This window comes from Suricata suricatta, chromosome 12, assembly GCF_006229205.1.
Source record: "Suricata suricatta isolate VVHF042 chromosome 12, meerkat_22Aug2017_6uvM2_HiC, whole genome shotgun sequence".
In the NCBI taxonomy this organism is placed as follows: domain Eukaryota; kingdom Metazoa; phylum Chordata; class Mammalia; order Carnivora; family Herpestidae; genus Suricata; species Suricata suricatta.
Genome location: NC_043711.1, coordinates 28,937,651 through 28,959,488, shown reverse-complemented (window position 1 = coordinate 28,959,488; position 21,838 = coordinate 28,937,651). Strand labels below are relative to the sequence as shown.

Here is a 21,838-nt window from a genome sequence, read left to right as displayed (position 1 = left end):
GTCAAACAGTAATGGCTAATGATAGTTATTTTTTTTTTAAAGGAGGTTAAAAACACTCCATTTTTAAAAGTGTTAAAATGTGTTTTTCTCAGCACTTTTCTGCGCTGGAAGTTTCTGGAAGGAACAAGATAACTTTCTGGAAGTGTTTCTGGAAGGACAGCTGCCTACAAAGGAATTAAATGCTCATATCAGAGATTATTTTAATAAAATAATTTGAGCTCATTAATTTGGTATGTAGAAATGATTAAATTGAAAATAGAACAACATTAATATTTTCTCCAAAAATAGCAAAAAAAAATTACAATTTTCAATGTCAAACTTTTTAAAAGCAATTATGGCTTTACTTCTTTGTTTGCTAATTTGGGCGTGTAATGGGATGTTCTTTCTCAATGTTACTTGGATTTAAAATAGGCCAATTACTGAGATAATCTCACACAATTGTATATGTTCCTAAAAACTGCTTTTAACCAACACAGCAAGCCATCTTCACCATTGAAAATGTAGCTAAACAAGAGATCCCTCCCTCAGCAGCAGCAAAGACCATTCTTCAAAAAAACATGGCGTCCGCTTAGGAGACTGGAAGGCACACCAGCAGGCCAGTGTCCTCACTATTTCCTTTGCTTTTATTACATTATGCAGTGTCATTTTAATTAAGCCATCAAATCAAATTATCAGATCAAGTGGTTTTGATTCCACTGTGGCTTGAACAGGTTTTGTTAAATTAATAAACCATATGTTTCATGTTGTTGGAAGGAAAGTTATTTTTCCTCCGTTCACTGTTCCAAAAGTCTTCACAATAGACAGTATTCAGCACTTAATCACTGAATGCTCTTCCATGTGTCCGGGATGTGCTGCAGAATAACTGAAATGACAGCCCATTAAATCCTAAAGTCTGTCCAAGTTATTTACCGACAAAGGGCAGAGTGGAGAATTGGATGTCCCCCGAACAATCCACCAAGCCTAAATATTGTTTCCATTTACTGGAACTTAAAGCTTTCTATTTTTTATGGATGACATCCATTATAAGTCTTTCTTCAGCAACAATACAATATTGAGATGACTTTTCCCCCCTTTCCTTTGGTGTTGTACATGGCCATGCGTCTAGTGCTGGCACTGAAAGGCTCGATTCTGTTTTCTCCTTTCCAGTATGTCCAATCATCCTGACAGCAGGGCAAGACGGGGGCACGTTAACTCAGGCACTCCTCACAGCGTTGCTCAATGAACACCAGTTAATGATCACAGCCGGGGGAACGAGGGAGGTGCAGGGCTGTAATCAGTCCATTGAGGCTCTCTTACACCTTGGCTGTGAAAGATGACCAGGTGTTAAGGTGACTTGGTAAGTGGTTGGTTACTGAGTTAATAAATCTCTAATTGGCCCCAAGGTCTTGCAGTGGAAGGGAAAAGTAGAACCAACCAATGCCTCATGGTCATGGTCACAGCCATCTTTAAGACAGAAAATATTTACCTTAAACTAAGCCAATGAGTGAGTTTTTCCATCTTAGTTTGAGACACCCTCTCGAGCACCAGTTGGTAAATCTGGCCTGCTGCCGAGGTGCCTGAGTGGCTCTGCCAGTTAAGCGTTTGACTTTGGCTCAGCTCATGATCTTATGGTTCATGAGTTCAAGCACCGTGTAGGGCTCTGTGCTGACGGATCAGAGCCTGAAGCCTACTTCGGTTTCTGTGTCTCCCTCTCTCTCTGCCTCTCCCCTGCTCATGCTCTGTCTCTCTCTCAAAAATAAATGAACGTTAATTTTTTTTTTTTTTAATCTGGCCTCCTGCCTATTCTTGTAAATAAGGTGTTTGGGGGAGACATTTTCTACACCCACTCATTTGTATGTTGTCCATGGCTGCCTTCATCCCAGAGAGGCAGAGCTGAGTAAATGGCCTCTATCTGGTCCTTAACCAAGAAAGCTTATTGACCCTTCCCTTCTGTAATTAATTTATTTTTCTTTCCCCTATGATCATAGCACAATAAATGCATAACTGCATGATCCACACTGTAGCTCCCTTAGGCACTGGAAGTTTCCAATAACGATCAGATAGAGAAAGCCAACCAGACAGGCTTTGATTTTCTTTTTCTTAATTATCAGAAGATTACAAAACACCATCCTTCTCTTTTTGAAATCTTTTTTGCAGAAGACTAGAGAAGAGAAAGGGATTCTCCCTGTGTATTGGGACTCTCTACTGCATAAGTGTGTACGGTCAGCAATCTAAGCCCCTAGGCTGCCTGCTGATTGCCAGCACTTGTGCCTGGCCTTTGGCCCAAAGTGCCATGGATTTACGGGAATTTTCTTGGGGTGGGGGGCAGGGGGGAGGAACGTTTGGTTAGGTAGACTGTGATTCCATGAAGTGTGCATTAAAAAACAAACAGGACCCTATCAATAGTCATTGGGGAAATGCAAATTGATACTACTTCACATCCACTGGGGTGGATAGAAAAAAAACCACGCACCAAGTGTTGGGGAAGATTACTGCTGGGAATGTAAACAGGTGCACTGGATTTGGAAAATAGGTTGGCAGTTCCTCCAAACTTCAAAACTGGACTTACCCTATGACTCAGCAATTCTACTCCTAAGTATATATCCAAGAGAAGTGAAAGCCTAAGTCCACACAAGAACTTGGACATGAATGTTCACTGCAGCATTAGTGACAGCAGCCAAAAAGTAGAAAAAATTCAAACACCTGTCAATTGAGAAGCAGGTAAACAAAATATGGTATATCCATACAATGATATATTATTTGGCCATGAAATGGAAAATTCTGATACATATTCCAGTATGGATGAAACCTGAAAATAGCATGCTAAAATATTATGCTAAAGGAAGGCTGAGATTGGGGCGCCTGGGTGGCTCAGTTAAGCGTCCAACTTCGCCTCAGGTCACGATCTCAGGGTTCAGGAGTTCAAGGCCCGTGTTAGGTTCTGTATTGACAGCTCAGAGCCTGGAGCCTGCTTCAGATTCTGTGTCTACCTCTCTCTCCCCTCTCCTGCACACATTCTGTCTCTGTCTCTCAAAAATAAATAAGCATTAAAAGTCTTTTTAAAAAATTTAAAAGCCATATCGTGTATGATTGCATTTATGTGAAATATTAAAAGGCAAATCCATATTAAGAAAGTAGGAGGGGCCAGAGAAAGAAAGGGAAGAAGGAGTGACTGACTGCTAATGGGTATGGCATTTCTCTTGGGGGGAGGGGTGATATTAATGTTCTGGAAGTAGACAGTAGTGATGCTTGCACAACTTTGTGAATATACTAAAAACCGATGAAGTGTACACTTTAATTTTTTTAAGTTCATTTATTTATTTTGAGAGAAAGAGAGAGAGAGAAAGAGAGAGAGAGAGAGATAATGCATGTGCAAGTGGGAGAAGGGCGGAGAGAGAGAGGGAGAAAGAAACCCAAGTAGGCTCAGGGCTGTCAGCATGGAGCCCAACAAGGGGCTCAAACCCATGAACCACAAGATCATGACTTGAGCAAAAATCAAAAGTCAGAAGTTTAACTAACTGAGCCACTCAGGCATCCCCAAAGCACACATTAAAAAAAGAAAAGAATGTTAGGGGTGGCTGAGTGGCTCAGTCAATTGTGAGTCAAAGCCCTGCATCAGGCTCTGTGCTGATAGCTCAGAGCCTGGAGCCTGCCTCAGATTCTGTTTCTCCCTCTCTCTCTGCCCATCCCCTGCTCATGCTCTGTTTCTCTCTCTCAAAAATAAACATTAAAAAAATTAACAACCTGCCCAATTAAAAAGTGAATGTTATAGTATGTGAATTAAATCTCAATAAAGCTGTTACTAAAAAAAAAAAAAAACAACAACAAATAGGTTTTATTGCTATTGAGAGATTAAAAGGAATGAGCCCATGATTCAGGCTACAATATGGATAAATCTTAAAATCCTAATGTCAAGTGAAAGATAAAAGCAGATCAGAGAGAGGTTGCTTAAAGTTAAGGAGAAAGAAGTGACTGACAGCAAAGGGTCATGAAGGAACTTTTGGGAGTGATGAAAATGGTCTAAACCTAGATTACATGGTTACATAACTGGCACTATACATTCTGTAGAATGATTGAATCGTGCATTTACAACCGCTGGATTTTATGGCATGTACATTATCCCATAAAAAAAAACAAACCAGGAAACCCCGACTGACTGCTCGCAGAAGTATAACCCGGTACATACCGTCACTCTGGGAAACTAGCCAAATCTGACACATGTGTATACTCTGGGCTGCCGCCATTTTACCCCCAGGTTCATACCCAGTAGAGATACGTCCATATGCCCATCAAAAGGCTTGGTTGAGAATTTTCATCATATTTCCAAAATGTGGAAATAATCCACACACTCATGTATACAGAAGTGGCTAAATAAATCCATGTGGAGTCTCACCTGCATTTACTTTAAGAATTGGATTATCTTTTAAGAACAAACCAGACCTACAGATGACCCTCCCAACCAGTGCACAAGAACAAAAAACAAGACACAAAAAAGGATTTTTTTTAATAATCCAAAAAATGGATTATTGTGTTGCTATGAAACTGAACAACAGGCAAAGCTAATTCATGGTCTTCGTTACCCTTGGGAATGGACAGTTACTAGGAAGGAGGTGGAGGCATTCCTAGGAAGCTGCTGGTGTTAGTTAGCTTCTTGACCTGGGTCTTTGCTATTCAAGTGTATTTGGTTTGTGAACGTGCATCTGGTTGTGCATGTGTAATATGTGCACTTTTCTGTATGTTACGTTCTAATTATATGTCTAAGCAACAAATAGGATGGTACTTACATCTTTCTCTGCCTCTACAATGATGAGAAAATATTTTTATATTCACACACTTTAGGGGTCAGCAATAGACCCTAGGATAATTGCAACAAAGCCTTGTAGAAAGAAGAACTGATTCCCTATATTTAAGGATGGGTCCATGGCTCTGCTTAAATTCAGAGAACCCACTCCATAGACCTTGCTCCCTTGACAATTTAATGCGACAGAAACCAGGATCTTCTCTAACTCTCTGGAGTAATAAGGGCCATGCATTCCCTCTGCATGGGTGATAGATCACATACTCAGCTTCTTTTTTAAATTTTTTGTTATGTTTATTTTTGAGAGAAAGAGAGACAGAGTATGAGTGGGGGAGGGGCAGAGAGCGAGGGAGACACAGAATCCGAAGACGCTCCAGGCTCTGAGCTGTCAGCACGGAGCCCGACATGGGGCTTGAAGCCACAAGCAGTGAGATCAGGACCTGAGCCTAAGTCGGACGCTCAACTGACTGAACTGCCCAGGCGCCCCCCGGCCCATTTTTTAGCAAAAATCTTTGTAACTGTCATAACCTCAGCAATTCTGAGCTACCACATCTTGCACTCACTTGTGACATAAATTCGTCATCCCGTACACATCCTTGGCATTCACCTCTCACAAAATACTCAATCCCTAAGAGATTCTTCTTTTCCCAAGCAAGTTCTCTTGGGAGAAAGCTTTCCAGTTTGGTCGTTTTCTATATTTTTAGCTTGGTTAAGAAACAAAATGAGCCCAGGCGAGGTTTGCGATGCAAGCCAACCTAAGGCCTCCCATTGTTCCCACCCGACAAACGATGCTCTTGACAAAGTGTCGGCTCCCAATTACTTGAATCTCAAGCGTCTCTTGATGGGATCTGGCCACGCTAGCTTCTCTCACCATCCTCAAACAAAATCACACAGACAGGAAGGAAATGATCACATTCTTAAGCTCCTTTTCCTCTTCTTTTAGCTCCTTTTCAGATATATGAGCCTGGAGAATGGGCTCATTCTTATCATCAAAGTGCACATCAATGCAGTTATTTGTGGAATATAATCGCATTCCCCCTACGAATTCCCCCTTTGTTCTTATAAAGGTCATCTGCCAGTAAACCGGTCCTTATTACTGGCGGCGGGGGCACTCTTGAAACAAAACATTCCCGTATAACTTACCCCACTAAAAATGCCACAGTCTAGGTCCAGTGTTGAGAGGTGACACCAGCCTTTCCCACGCTACCCAAGCTCACGATTTCTGAGAGCCCTGGCTTGGGAAAGAGCCAGCTCTCCATACCCAAAGAAAATTCCTTTTTATTCCTTCCTGCCTTCCAAGTATTGGAGCTTTGATTAGCCTGTTCTCTGCATGTTTCCTGAGCTCTAAGTCACAATGAGGACAAGTCACAGAGCCTGAGGTTGAGCTGTGAGGGTAGAATCAGACTATTTCATTTCCCAAAAGAGGAATATATACTCAGCTCACAAGAGAATGTAGGAATGGAAAGGTGGAGGATGCCAGAAAACAATAAACTCATGTGTATTAAATACAGGAATCAAACTGTAAAAATAATGGTTTAGGACAGACCACGTGGTGTCTGGTGGGAGGTGAGAGCCTGGGGCGGGGGGGTCTCGCCTGGTGTAGAGGTGAATAAGGATGCTGCAGAGTGGAGTGTGGAGGGCGAGTCAAAGGTGCAGATGTCTGAGGTCTGAGACAACGTCCTGATCTCAACAAGGGGGATGAGTAAAAAGTAAGACACCCCAAAGCTTTCTTTAGACATTAACTCATTAGTGTTGATGTTACAAGGTAAAAATACCAACAGACTGACTGATGCATCACTAGTCAAAAGGGCAGTTTTGAACATATAGCTATTTAGCTGAAGTTATTCCCACAACTGCTTCTATTTATCACCCAGACAAGTCTCTCTTAGCAGAGAAGCATATGCTCTTCACACCGAATTCCAACTCTTGGCTGGTGTGGAACTCCTTTTAATTTAAAGTAATTTATGATGAGGAATCTTGCTCTGGGCAAGAGCCCTTAATCCAAGAATACCTTTAGAGGCCTCTGTCCCCAGCGGGTTTTCTAAGAAGTCTGTCACGTCAGGGTTCCAGGCGTCATGGACCGCAGACTTGGACACCACTCTGTCATTCAGCCTTTGCTGTGGCCGAAAGTTATTTCTCAGATACTCCACCGACTTGACGTGGTCTTGCTGCTCCGTGGTGAAGATGGAATAAAAAGCTTCGAGCTGAATAGAGCACCAGAGAGGGAAGGAAAAAAAAAGACCACCGATGAGAAAAGCTATGTGGTACAATGTGGGTGGGGGGTGACAAGAACAGCAAACGCCAGGATTTGCCCAATGCCAAGTCTGACAAACCCATCAGGACACAGGGTGCCTGCTGGAGTCACTGCCAACAGGCTTATCTGGCTGCGTTTTGTGTCCTGCCAGCGAACCAGGAGAACACTCCCCTGGAGGGCTGTACGCAACTCTCTTAGTTGGTGTCTCAGAAAGGAGTTCTAGTCTTTCTGCTGTGCCTGCTGGTGGCAAGACTGTTATTCTGGGGAAGAGCACCAAGTTATGGTCAAACTGGCCGGTTCTGGAGCAAGACGACCTGGATGGAAATTCTCACTCCATGGCTCAACTGCTCTGTGGCCCTGAGAAAGTTGCTTCATTTCTCTGAGCCTCAATGTTCCTCAACAAAGTCGTGATAATTATAGCAGCGTCTACCCGGATCGGGTTGTGTGCCAGGACTAAATGAGATAATCCGTGAGCAATGCTTAAAACAGTTCCTGGCACAAAAGACTCAATAAATACTAGTGACTTAATTCTTACTAAGCATCTTCTTACATACGCACTGGGGATCTAGCATAGCAAAGCCGCTAAGGCTTAAAGCTGCTGGAGGCATGGTTTGCAAAGTACACTGCCCAATTTCACCACTTACCAGATGGGCAACCATAGGCAAACTATTAGAGCTTTCTGGAACTCAAGTTTCCATATCTGTAAAATAGATCTATTACTAGTAGCTATTTTATAAAATTCTTGAAAGGATCAAGATGTCTGGAAAGTATTTAGCAGCCAGTAAGCCCACAGCAAAGGTTAGCTGCTATCATTTTTACTAATATTATGAAAAAACAATTTCTACAAGATTACGGGCTAAACTCTTATGGAAAAGCAAAGAAAAAACCATCAGGACTCTAGGGTCATACATCTATTATCAACAAGGATTCTCTGTGGCCCTCAATTTTCTGTTCATAAAAAAAAAGTAATTTTCGGGGCACCTGGCTGGCTCAGTTGGTTAAACATCCGACTTTGGCTCACGTCATGATCTCACAGTCTGGGAGTTCGAGCCCCACAGTGGGTTCTGTGCTAAAAATACAGAACCTGGAGTCTGTTTCTGATTCTCCCTCAGTGTCTCCCTCTCTCTCTGCCCCTTCCCTACTCACTCAATCTCAAATCTCTTTTTTGAAAAGATTAAAAAATTTTCTAAAAAGGATTTAAAAAAACAAAGAAATTTTATGATATATGAGAAATGAAGCTGACATTGGGTGCCAGAGGTTCTCAGTGGACCAGAAAGTTATCCCGGTCACCAGAGAAATGAAGTTAATCTAAAATGCCCAGCCATGTAAAATACTAACACCTGAGGGAAGAAAATGGAATGCAAACAAGAGACACTGAATAAACTCTTTCTGGCCCATTTGACTCCCTGGATACCAGATCAGAATGCTTTCTCAGGAGAGAAGTACAATATGAATGATGTTAGATACTTCCCAACCAGGCACTGAGTGGCTGCCTTAGAAGTTGGGGGACTAGAAGGTGACCAATACCAATGTGTAAAATAAACAAGAACAATATGACTGGATTTCTTTCTCCCCTTCCACCCCATCCCGCCTCCCGGGCTTTTTTTTTTTTTTTTTTTTTTAAAGTAGGCTCCATGCCCAGCATGTGGCTTGAACTCACAACCCTGAGATCAAGAGTCACATGTTCTACTGACTGAGCTGGCCAGGCCCCCCTAATCTGGGTTTCTGAAGCCTAAAACTAACCCCAGTGTTTTCAAACTGCTTCAGAGAATGTCACAAAAAATGACTAGCGTGACCTGAAACTCGCTCTCTTTGCGTGAGAAAGCAATGTTCATAGTGACCATAGCCAAGAAAAATCATTTGAGTACCTAGATTCACCTATCGGTCCACCTCCCCTCCAGTTCTCCTGCAAACTTAAAGTGGTAATAAACCATGAAACCTTTCCTGCCTCCATGTCCAGAGAAGGCTAAAAGGTAATCGAGTCAGGATGGTCTTAACCAGCTCAGAGGCAAAAGTAGCCTGGTACTGGGGGGTTATTCCACTTCTCTGCCCATCACGTAACTTCCAAATGACTCTCTGGTGGCTATTCAGAATTGCCTTCTTTCCCATTGTTGCTTCTGATGCTCCTTCTTTATTTACAGTGGAGATAAAAGGAAAATAAAAGCAGAAAAATTAAGAACATTGGACTGTTTCTTCTGCCAAATGGGACCCACATAGATAACTGGAGGTCCTGAAAAATCAAATTGCCCCCGCTCGGCAATGTGTACGCTCTTGATAGGACTGCCCAAATCAGAACCAAACACATCCATACGTGAGAGAAAGTTTCGGGTCTCCTTAGAGAAAATAACTTAAAATTACATGGATAGAATGAACAAAGACCCTCTGGAGACCATCTCAGGAAAGACCAACCAAAACGATTAAAAAGACGAAGGATAAATCCCACGTGGAAAGGCTAAAGGAAGGGGAAATGTTTGGCTTGAAGAAAAGACAAGTTAGGAGTAATTTGATTAAAGGCCCTTGTATGTGGAAGGTGCTGAACAGCTCTTCTCCATGTCCAGAGAAGGCCAAAAAGAGGCAACTAGTTTAAATTAAAGCCTTAGAGACGTGAGTTGAATAAAAACGAAGAATTCCTTAACTTTCAGGGTAAAATTTTTTTTTTTAATGGCCAGGCAGCCATTCATAGCCAGGTAGACGGGAAATCTTCTGGAAGAGCGGCGTCTATCCTGGAATAGTTTCATCTCTGAGAAGCCAGAAAGGATGGCCTTGGAGGCTGTCTCGGCAACCCAACTCTAAGACTTGTTTATTCTTTAGAAGACTTGCTTCTTTTCACAGCTAGCATTTAGTTCTCCTACAAAGTTTCTTTCTGATGCCTCAGGAAAGAATTAGTCATGTAACTGTAAGCAGAGGCAGGTTCTGAATTTAACACAAAAATGCTTTTGCTTAAATTGCTTTTACAGCTTAATGACAAGCTATGGCTTAAAAGCTCGGCAGCTTCCTTGTCATTAACTGGCCCGGAGATTTCCAAGAGAGGATGTGATGTTCTCAGAGTGAACTGATGACCTGAACGATATTATATTGTCAACTGGATCACAGCTTCACTTGACAGTCACCCGAAAGAAGAAAAGGAGGTCAAGCTTAGCCGACTCATCAAATGTCCTTTGATAGGTTGGCAGCATTCACTAAAAGCCCGTCATTCCTCTAAGTGGAATGAAAATCGCCAGTGGCCTCTCTTGTTGGTATCTGCCATGTTTGGCCATTGAGTGGAAACCACCACAATCCCTGGATTGGCAAAGGGACTCTGGGTTCACATTGGCAGGTCAACAGTGATACTCTGGGTGAGAAATCCACTGATAAATCATTTCACAGCTACTGCAGATTGTCCCTGGACCTACACTCTTGCCTCGACCATACTCTTATCACTCGATAAAGGTGAGCCTGACCACCACCTGAGCATTCACTTTTTAAACCCACGTGACACCATTCACAGAGACCACAATGAGAAGGTGCCCCCTAGGGCTGGACGGCATGACAGCACTGCCTAACATGGAGGTCACAGGACAAACAGTCAACCCTTCTAGATCTGGTGAATAGTTGCACAGAAATCTTTTCAAAATGTACACGAGATCCCATGATGCCTCTGTTCAAAAAATGTCCAGGGCCTCGAATTCTAATGGTGGGACCTTAAACTCAGAACTCTTACTCTTGCGATCTGGGTTCAAAACCCTGTTTACCATCTCCACTTGACATATGTGTGACCTTTGGTCAGAATATTTGATGTTTCTGTCCTTTGGTCTTCTTATTGGACAACAGACGTAACATCAATACCTACCCCATGTGGTGCTTGTTACTATTAAGTGAGCTGCACCTGGGAGATGTTCTATCTGCTTCTCCCTCCTTCCTCCCTTGCACAGTGTGTTTATTCAACTCATTATGTGACAGGTATGGAATTTACCAACATTACTTTGGTTTATAAATTGATTTAGTTTCAAGTAATAACATTAGGGGCATCTGTGTGGCTCAATCAGTTGAACATCTGACTTCAGCTCAAGTCATCATCTCATAGTTCGTGGGTTTGAGCCCCACATTGGGCTCATTGCTATCAGCCTGCCAGCACAGAGCCCACTTCGGATCCTCCGTCCCCATCTCTCTGCCCCTCTCTGCACTCTCCCCAAAATAAATAAATATAAAAAAATTAAATAATAACATTAAAGTAGCATTATTAACAATACTATTACATCATTAACACTAGCAGCTACTATTTATTGAGTGTATGTTACATGCAAGGCATTGTGATAAGAGTGTTACTACTCCTGAAATCACTATTGCACTATATGTTAACTAACTGGGATGTAAATTTAAAAAAATAAACATTTTTATAAAAGAGCGTGTGTTACGTGTTCTCCTTGAATCCTCACAGAAATCTCCTAAGGGTGGTGGCATTGTCATATCATTACTATTATTTCTGGCTGACGAGGAAACTGGGCTTAGAGACTTTACATGACTTGCCCAAGATCACAGAGGAAATCAGAGTTGAAGTGAGGATTAGAAACCTAGGTCTGTAGGACTCTGTCATGCTCTCAGCCCCTTCCCGTCACACGAATAGGCCTGCAGCATTATTCACCGCAAGAGTAACACTGCAGTGGAAATACGGAAGGTGTTAAGAGATGTCCCCAAACTGTTCCTTGTAGCTGACCCTGAAAGACCACTTACACAGGGCACCTCCCACTCCCCACTGGCATCAGAAATCTACCTGTGCTTTTCTGTACTCTCAAAAGAAACAGCCTACAGAAGGAAGTGGAAACCATGAACAAGATGGCGGACCCAAGGAGAAAAGCTGTGCACCACAGAGAACTCACCCTACTAGTCACCTATTCTTTCCCAGAGTCAAGGAATAAAACACACTTGGATTTATCTTCACTTTAATATAACTAATGAAGTCCTTATCATTTAGTAAAAATAAATGAAAGTTTTTATTTCTATAATGTAAAATTGACTTTTTAACTTTTCAAGTGAACATGTAAAAACATTTCTTTCTTTTATCCCTGCTTGGGGAGTGCTAATTGCATTTTAACTGGTGCTGTTTCAAGAACAATTTTAACCTTGAATTGCAAATGTGTTGGCTGGAAGTGTATATAAATCATTTCAACTTAGTTTTTATTATAAAAATATTAGAGGGAATAATTAGTTTTTAATCTGTCGGTTCTAATCAAAGGAAAGTTGAAATCTATTCATGCTATTCCTGTGTACCAAGGGCTCTCATACACGAGATGTGGGGAAGGGACCATCGTGGCTGAAGGGGGAAAATGAGAGAAAATCAAAGGTAATATAATTATGAACCATTAAAAGACTGATGTGCACAGAATTTTATAGGATGGGTATATAATGAGAGTGAAACACAGCCAGCGTCCATTATAAACATAGTAATAAACTCCAGGGTAAGCATTAGGAACTGAAATGTCGCACCTAAGGTCACGGAGACACTTTAATGTCACCACATATTTGAGGAGTGACAGGGCAGGCCCTGTTTTGCTGACTCATTATTAAACAAAAGTGATGGAATATAAGTTCCCAATAGCCTGGAGCATCCAAAGTTTTACTTACTGAACCGCGGCTGCAAAAATAAAATCTGAGAATAGCTAGTTAACTATGCAGGCGTGTCTCTCCTGTAGCTGGAGACAGTTTTGCATGAAGGCGATACCAGAAAAGCCTTCTACAGAAAGACACGAATTAAACCATAATTACCAAAGAAAACTATCTGTTGGGATTCAGAATGACACCTTCACCCCCACTATTTATAAAACCTTCTCTGTTCACGTGCACTGTGCCTTAGGTGGTGTCGGGAAAGGAAGTGCCTGAATTACGTACTTCATTAGTTGTGGCCGTGGTGTAAACGTAAGGGCTACAACACCCAGCAGCCATATGCAGCTCTCCCGCCAGAAATGTGGCCAGACCCATACGTTGAAGTGATAATAATTTGGGTATACTGGGTTGAATATAATATAATATTACAATGAATTTCTCTTTCCAGTTTTTAATGTGGCTGCTAGAAAATGTTAAATGATGTATGTGGCTTGTGTTTTATTTCTACCAGACAATGTTGCCCCAGGGCCTTGGTGATCATTTAACAATAGCAACAAAGAACCCAGCTACTAGGTCCTGGGCATGTCCTGCAGTGCTGGGCACTAGTCTAGGCATTTCACTCACATTCCATCACTTAATTTTATAAATGACTCCATGAAGTAGGTATGTTATTGTCATTCCAATTTTACAGACGAAAACTGAGGCACAGACTAAGCCATTGAGCAGCTCGGTAATTTGGCTGAAAAATGGGAGCCAGGAATGAAACCCAGGCAGTTTGGCTTTAAATGGAACATGGGGTCTTTTTTATTTTTTTAAGTTTATTCACTTACTTTAAGAGGAAGAGGGGGAGGGGGAGAGAATGCCAGCATGCATGAACAGGGGAGGGACAGAGAGAAGGGGAGAGAGAGAGAGAATCTCAACCAGGCTCAGCCATGTCAGCGTGGAGCCCAATGTGGGGCTTGATGTGGGGCTTAAACTCAGGAACAGTAAGATCATGACCTGAGCTGAAATCAAGAATTGGGTGCTTAACCAACTGAGCCATTCAGGTGCCCCAGAACATGATCTTAATTCAAGAAAGTTTCTCTGCTCTTTATGACAGAGATAATATTGGTTAAAAAAAAAAGTTATGCAAATAAACCTTTCCTATCCACTCCAGCCTACTGTTAGAAAAAAAAAATCAAACATCCAAAAGCAAACAAACTAGACATCTTCCTATTTATTTACTGCTTTTTGACAGAGCCTCTAAGAAGTACTTGAACAAAATTGATGCTAGGGAAAATTATAAGTAGTACCATATTTTAAACTATAGGAAGCAAATAGTCCTGGAAAGGGAAGGTTGGGATAGTTTCCAATGGCCAAAGCATCATCATTTGAGAGTCACTGTTCTAGAACAAAACACATCCTAGTATACTGAACTCAAACGATCATGTTCTCTGGTGGGCCATGAGCACAACACAGGCACCGTCTCAATGTGCTAGTCTTGTTCCTTTGATGTCTTACACCAGCACTGGGAGTGCCGCCATTTTGTTTGGGTGAGAAAGTCGGGCCATGATGTCTGCCTATTACTTATAGTAGATGTTTAGTGGAACCAACCACCAAAGCCATGGTGACTGCTGGCCAACCAAGCCAACATGCGATTCCATTAGCAACAGTGAGTTTAGATCTAGATTATCACTCAGGCCAGAGTCAGAGCTCTTTGGCTACAGGGCTGGTTGGAACATCCAAGGAGGCTCACCAAAGAGGCAAAAGAATGGCTTCAAAAAAATCCACATCATACAAGTCATCATACAAATGCTAACCACTGCATTTTACGGCAAACACATTCTCGTCTTCACTGCCTACAGGCACCCACACTAAGAGAGAAAAGAAGATGAAACAGTCTTTGGAGAAAGGGAAGGGTGAAGAACTAGCAATGTTTTCTTTCTGACAGAAGCAGACATGGGATTCTGTCCACTTGCTCTTTCGCACTGGCTGTCTGCCTTTCTGAAATGAACATTCCGTGCTAACTTCCGGAAGAATGTTGGCAGGGGCGGGGTGGGAAGTCTGAAGTGATAATACTTGGATGGCTAATGGTTTCCTTTCCAAGGGCTGACACCACCGTGACCTCTATGCAGTGCACTAGAAAGGATTCCGTTTGGCCACATGGAAATGAGCTGTTTTCCTCCCTTGGGGGGAAGGCAGGGGGGAGGGGAGACGAACAGATGACACTGTGTCTGATACAAGGATTATCTAAGGGCAGTTTCCAGGAATGAAACTGGGAAGTCAATATGATTAATTTATTTCTTCACGATATCCTTGAAATAAACCACCTACAGACAAGTCATATGTTGGAAGTCACAGAGCAAAACTCTTCTACTAGTACTTCTCTCTGAGGGTCCGAGTGGCAGGGAGTGAAGACCAGATAGCGGTAACCAAACACTTTCTAAGACACCCCGTTACCAGATGTCAAAATGCTTCTAACTGACAGCACTTGACAAGATATCCACGCCTATAACTCTGCCCTTTGTTTGGACCCATAAGATATCAAGAATTCTAATAAGACCCAATTCTAAACTTTGCCTTTTTCCTCCACAGTGTCCTGCAAACAAAGTAACCAGACTTGCATTTGTTAACCTCATTCTCTCAAGCCCTTGTATCTCTGAAAACAAAAGCATCTATCTTAATGGACAAAAAAGTCCCCTGCCCCAACCCAGGGGATATAAAAATCTGGACTGCAATTTGACTTTGTTCTAATAAAACAATGCTGGCTTCACCATTAGGAAGAAAACTCGTTTCCTAATTCATTGTCTTCTTAAGGTCGGAGATCCTGTACAGCGACCAAATTTCTAGTACTTCTTTTTTCATCAGAGAAGAATTAAAAGGAAAAAAAAATTCTCAAAGTACAATATGAACAGCAATGAAGCCAAATAAATCTGTTTGGCCTAACTTTGTTAGTGGGGTAATGTGTCTCAGGCACATAGCTCCTCCTAAACCTGCTGCATTTAGCTCTCAGCATGGATCCACCACGCCGGTAAAGTCTGTGAGCCCGAGTTTAGGTCCCGGCGAGCCTAAACCCGTAATAAAGCCCTTTGCTTTTGCAAAAAAAAAAAAAACCAAAAACCAAACCCTGCTCCATTTATTTCCAAAGGGACAGCACTTAAAGATTGAGAATGCTACCTGGTATGCCTGATGATTTATTTAAGGATGGACACGTGACCCAAGGCCAGCCCATCTGCTGGCTAACCTACATCTATTCAGATCCATCTTCTCGAATACCTGAAATAGGACTCACACTATTGTCTGTTGGTAGCTGGAGCTTGAGCTGAAAGGTAAACTGGTACAGGAGTAACCATACCTGGCCAGGTAACCAAAAGAAAATAAACTGGGAGAGAGAATTTTGTGGAAGTACAGAATTGCAAAGCTGTGCAGAAACTCCAGGATTCAAGACCTTGTGTAGCTCCTGAAAGACAGAGCATGCTTCCCCTTCTAGTGACGATTCTGATTACGACAGCTCTGTCTCACGATGCCTTGACTACTGTTTCTTTAAAATATCCCTTGACTTGATCTACTTTAAGTGGCTTTCTGCTTCTTAAATGCAAAACAGACCTGACCAGGACACCAACCAACCCTATTTCCCCCAGTCTCTACTCTGTACTCTCTGCCCTTACCAGGGAAATCTTTGGAGTATTCGCCATGGCAGCCAGGCCCACCACCTTGTTGCCTGCGTTGTTTTATCACTGATGTTATTACATAATTCCAGGACTTCCGCTGTCCACTAAAACATCCCTCATTGTCAGAGTTGTCACGCTCCGGGAAGGCATTTCTATGCACAGCTCTGATACGAACCTTCCATTCTTAGACCATCCTGGTTAAGGGCTCAAACCCCTTTTCTTACAGAATCCTACCCATTGTTGCTGGCTCTCCTTTCTGAAATTATGGAGAAGAAACAGAATCTTCTTCTACCTCATTGCATGCTGTTATTTCGCCGACTCACATATATCCCCTCTAAGAATTTTCTTCTATCTATTATCCTTCATGAGGTGATCCCAAGGTTCTCTGTCCCTTCTCACTGCCACCCACCTGGTGGCTCCCCTTCCTGTGACATGGCCCTCAACCCCATCTGCATTTCCCCAGTTTCTAAATCCATCCTCCAGTGAAATCAGCCCAGGCCACACCGGGAGAGAAGCAGGTCCTTGGAGTGCTAACCAACATGGGTTCTAGAATCTGACAAACCTGGGCTTGGTTTCTGGTCTCAACATTCATTAGCCACAAATTTTTGGGCACGTTACCCAATCTCTCCAGGTCACGATGTCCTTACATGTACCATGTCAGTGCAAGAGCCATCTCTCAACCGGGTTTGGCCACTAAGTTGGCGACATCTCAAGGGTTTGCCCACAGAAAGAGTTCAATCAATGATATTTTTTCTTTCATTTCATCGTGTATACAAATCCCTCTTTTTTCCAAACTTTGGGGTAGGTTTAGTGGTTCAGAGTGTGATCACTGGGATCAGACACAATGGCTTAGTAACTGGCTGTGTGGCCTTGGGCAAGGTAGTTCACTTCTGTGTCTCTATTAAATGGGGGTACAAAGGGTATCTACCTCATAAGACTGTTGCTCATGAGGATTAAATGAGTTACACAAATAAACTGCTTAGAAGAGTGTCTGGCATAAGCTACCATCATTCTAGAGGAAAGCTTTTCTTGCCTCAAGATTGAATACCTACATAATACCTGGGTTCACAGCTGCTATTCTCTAAAACCAGTTAATCTGGCTGAGAGACCATGTTTTATATTTTACACTTCTTAGGTTCAAACACATCTTTGTTGGAAAGAAAGAAAAAAATCAATGGGGAACAGAGGATCAAAAAAAAAAACCCATAAAAACAAAACAAAACAAACAAAAACCTTATTGGTATATTGTGGCAACATCAGATAGTTCAGTCAACACAAAAAAACAAGCAGAAACAGAGGCCCCATTTGGGGCTGAATATCTACCTGATGGTAAGAGATGGGGACAGGCTTCCGGAAGACTATCCACTCCACGATTTCGCTGCACGGCGGGGTGGTCAGAGAACCCATGTACCGGTAGTAGCTGCCCAGGGATGCAGGCAGGAGGTCCCGCAGGACGAAAGGATCCAGAAAGGTCTCCTTCTCTGTTGGAGGAGGAGGGAAAAGAAAGGCACAGTGAGAAGTCGTAGTACGCGACGGACATACAAACCCTCGGCATGCTGGTGCCACGTCACAAGCCTGATGTGTGTTTGCATCCTGAAAAGCACGAGCATTTGGTGGTGGGAAGGCCCCAGAAAACAAAGCAGCGTTTCCCAGGGGGTGTTCGGAGGCACCACAGTGCCCGGTATTTCCTGAAAACCAGGTTCCATAATGAGCCATGCAGGGCAATCTGCAGTCCCTCCCTCTTCCCCCAGGAAAGAGACCAAACACAAGCATCATGAGGTCTCTGAGAAGTCCTACAGAAAACAAATGGACTTGATTTTAGGTAATCCGCCCCTTCCCAGTCTTGCTTCAGCACTGAACCCTTTCCCACCTGATCCTTATGAACTAATAGTGGAATAAACTCTGGGACACCCATGAGAAACTCAGCATGAAGTAAGCTGACAGTAAAGTTCAATTCCAAAGTTGGTCACATCTCATTATGGTTTTGCTGCATGCCTATCCAAACCAAAGTGAACTCTAATCAACATACAACCCTGAGCTTATCAAAGGATAGCCATGAAAACTGGTTTCTTCTTTTTATAAAAGCACAGGGGTCTTTCCTTAAGTAGAAGAAATTATATTTTCAGCTAAGACCTAAAAATGATACCTCACGATAACTCTATGAGAAAAACAAAGCGTGGAACGGATTATTGCCTGCCCAAGGTCACACAGCTCCTAAGTGGCAAAACTGGGAAAGGAACTCAGGCACATTGACATCAGAACTTGCACAGCTCTGATTCTGCTAAAGACAAAGCTGAAGTTAATGTGAATAGGAAAGGGTGGGGGCAAAACAGAAGAGTGTTTGTGGCTGAGCAAACAGCATGTGCAAAGGTCCTGAGGCAGGAAGAAACAGGGCAACAGAGATTAGGGCACCGTGTTATAGTTCCCCACTGTCAGGCACAGTAGATCATCCAGCCTCTTTCTCTAATCAGAGAGGGTTCTACTCTCTTCCTGGGTCTCCAAAGGTCTAACTCTCCTTGAATTTAAATCTGGGATTCCTTTCTTATACCTTTTAGGGATGTAATAAGTCTGAATATAGTTCTGTTAGTGGTTTGCCTTAGTTCCTTGATGGCCTTCACCATGGGCCTAAGGACATTCCTCAGGGCTCCAGGTTACTTTCTGGACACACCTATGCCTACAGGAATATTCTCGCCAGGCTACCACCCCTGTTTCCACTTCTTTCATGGAGAGCACCCAAAACTGGTATTTGGGCAAATATGTATCCACAGACTTAAGAGATCTCTGTAATGGGAGGGGGTAATGCAATAATCTCAACAGAAACCAACTCTTTAAATTTATTTATTTATTGATTGATTTTGCCTGGGTAGCTTAGTCAGTTGAGCATCTAACTTCAGCTCAGGTCATTATCTCACAGTTCATGAGTTTGAACCCCATGTCCGGCTCTGTGCTGACAGCACAGAACCTGGAGCGTGCATCAGATTCTGTGTCTCCCTCTGTCTCTGCCCCTCTTCTGAAACAGGCACCAGGCTCCAAGATGTCAGCACAGAGCCTGACATGGGGCTTGGACCCATGAATCATGAGATCATGACCTGAGCTGAGGTCAAACCTAGGTGCCCCAATCAACTCTTTAAAAATAATTAAAATCACAATTTCCTTTTGGTAGAGATTAACTGAATAAAACTTAACATTTATTTAACTTTTACTATATGCCAGGCACTATTCTAAGTATTCACATGTTATAAACATTTAAGCAGTACTTACTGTACATGCCAGGTCTATGTTCTTAGAGCTTTCTAACGATTAATTTATTTAATTCTTAATTTAGCCCTACAAAGTAGTCCTATTATTATTCCCAATTTACAGAGCTGGATAGTTGGGTTTAGAGTCCAGGTTTTATTATTCTTTTTAAAAACTATTTTATATGTAGAATGGAATACTATATGACCATGAAAAAGAATGGAATCTGGCCATTCACAGCAACGTGGATAGAATTCGAGGGTGTCCTGCTAAGTGAAGTAAGTCAGGCAGAGAAGGACAGATACCATATGTTTTCACTCATAAGTGGAACAGGAGAAACTTAACAGAGGACCATGGAGGAGGGTAAGGGGGAAAATAGTTGGGGAGAGGGAGGGAAGCAAACCATGAGAGACTCTTGAATACTGAGAACAAACTGAGGGCTGATGGGGGTGGGAGCGAGGGGGAGGGGAAGGGTGACAGGCATGGAGGAGGGCACTTCCAGGAATGAGCACTGGGTATTATATGGAAACCAAGCTGACAATAAACTATAAAAGAAAAAAATATTTTGTTTTATTTTATTTTAATTTTATAGAGAGTGTGAGTGGGGGAGGGGGCAGAGAGAGGCAGGGAGGGAGGGAGGGAGGGAGAGAGAGAGAGAGAGAATTTTAAGCAGGTTTCATGCTCAGCACAGAGCCCACCACGGAGGACCTGAGCTGAAATAAAATCAATCAACTTGAGGCCCCAGGCTTCCATTTTTCTTAAACCATCCCTATATGCTTTTAATTTACAACACTATGAGTATGTGCTTTTAATAATCCAGCTTTACAGATGCGGAAATCAAGGCACGGAGAGTTTAAATAACTAAGCCCAAGGTCAGTAGTAAATGGAGAAACGGAATCCCTTCTTCATGGGGCTCAGAAAACGTGGTCGATTCTCATACAGGTTTCCAACTGTTTTGTTTTTTTTAAGGAAAAATTAAACATTAACTAATAGATGCAAAAGCCTTCAAATTACAGGGTTCTATAACCAAAATGACAAACGCAGATTCTGTTTGGACAAAAGGCTGGGAATCACAGAATCGCCCCTCCGCCCCCTGGCAAGTGTGGGTTTTCATTTCAACCTGGTTACCAGCCGCCAACGGGCTAAATCTCAGCAAGTGTGCTTGGCTGGGGCTGGGCTGGCTGTGAGCAGGAAATACATTGGCCTCTGCTTGCTGCCTCTGGGAGTCCTGGACTGTGTAAATAGACAACACGAGGTCCCAACCAATACGGGGAGCACAGGGTCGGGCATCGCAAGCCACAATATCACCGTCTTCATTTTTCCCTCATGTTGCAGGAGAACTTGGCGCCACACCGCAGCCCACCAATCTGCCTTATGGTCAAGGGCTCTAGGCTGAATGACCAGAAAGTCTTTCGAGTTTTCCCCTTAGGAGCTGATCTAATATTAGGGGGGCAGTTCAGGATGCTGAAGGCAGACAGGTAGTGACTAGAAAGTCCCTGCACCCCACACCCCTGCAGAAGCAAAGCCCGGCCCACAGCATTCACTGGAGGAACAGGCTGTGGCTTCAAGGAACAGGAAAAGATAAAGCAGAAACACCTGTCTCGCCAGGTGGCCAGATGTCACAGGGGCACATTGTTTCAGCAGGGTCAGGACTCTCAAAATCCAAGTTCTTGTATGGGCTTAGGAATTCGAAGAGGGACTGATGGAAACTGCAGGTGTGACCATGGCCTTAAAGACAGAAGGCTATTTTTTCCCCCTTGACCAACCCATTACCTGATGAGCAGATGCCGTTGAATGGGTGGCAGGGCAGGTAGACATGGTGACAGGGACAGAGAAGTGGTGTTGCTGCTTTTTGACTCCACCACAGTCACTGCCATTGGGTCTGATTCTGTGACCTGCAAGAGGCTTAGACCACCCTAGTTCAGAGGCTTTGGGAGCCAAGGAACCCTTTATTCAAACAAAATCTTACACAGGAGGCAGCCAACTCAACAAGTTCAAGTGCAGCCACTGTGGTTAGCATTGAGTTGGGAACCTAGGGCCACCTTGCAAACCACCAATGTAGTCCAAGTCTTTGATTTTACTGCTGGGGAAATGGAAGACCAGAGAGAAAGTCAAGCACTTGAGAACACAGAAATTCAGACGGGATCCTTTCTTCAAAGAATTACTTAGTATTTGGAACAGTAAGCCTAGGAGCAGGAGCTGAAAACCAAAATCCAACCATCGCCCTCATTAGCCCCTCAGTTCTTCATCCCTACAAGAGTTGGGGAAGAGGGCAGATTCCCAACCCCTAGGGTTCAAATCTCAACTCCTCTACATGTAAGCAGTGTGATCTTAGTTACT

At 42.9% G+C, this 21,838-nt stretch overlaps 1 protein-coding gene across 3 annotated transcripts in view; it reads right to left on the bottom strand.

Moving 5' to 3' along the window:
* PTPRG (protein tyrosine phosphatase receptor type G) overlaps positions 1–21,838 on the bottom strand; it is a 712,019-nt gene that overhangs the window by 127,257 nt on the left and 562,924 nt on the right. For all 3 annotated transcript variants that reach the window (XM_029916842.1, XM_029916841.1, XM_029916840.1), the window contains exons 7-8: positions 17,585–17,742; positions 6,789–6,981 (exon numbers count right to left, since the gene is read on the bottom strand). In XM_029916842.1, the coding sequence (XP_029772702.1) occupies positions 6,789–6,981; positions 17,585–17,742 (351 nt within the window). The remainder of the gene's footprint in view (positions 1–6,788; positions 6,982–17,584; positions 17,743–21,838) is intronic.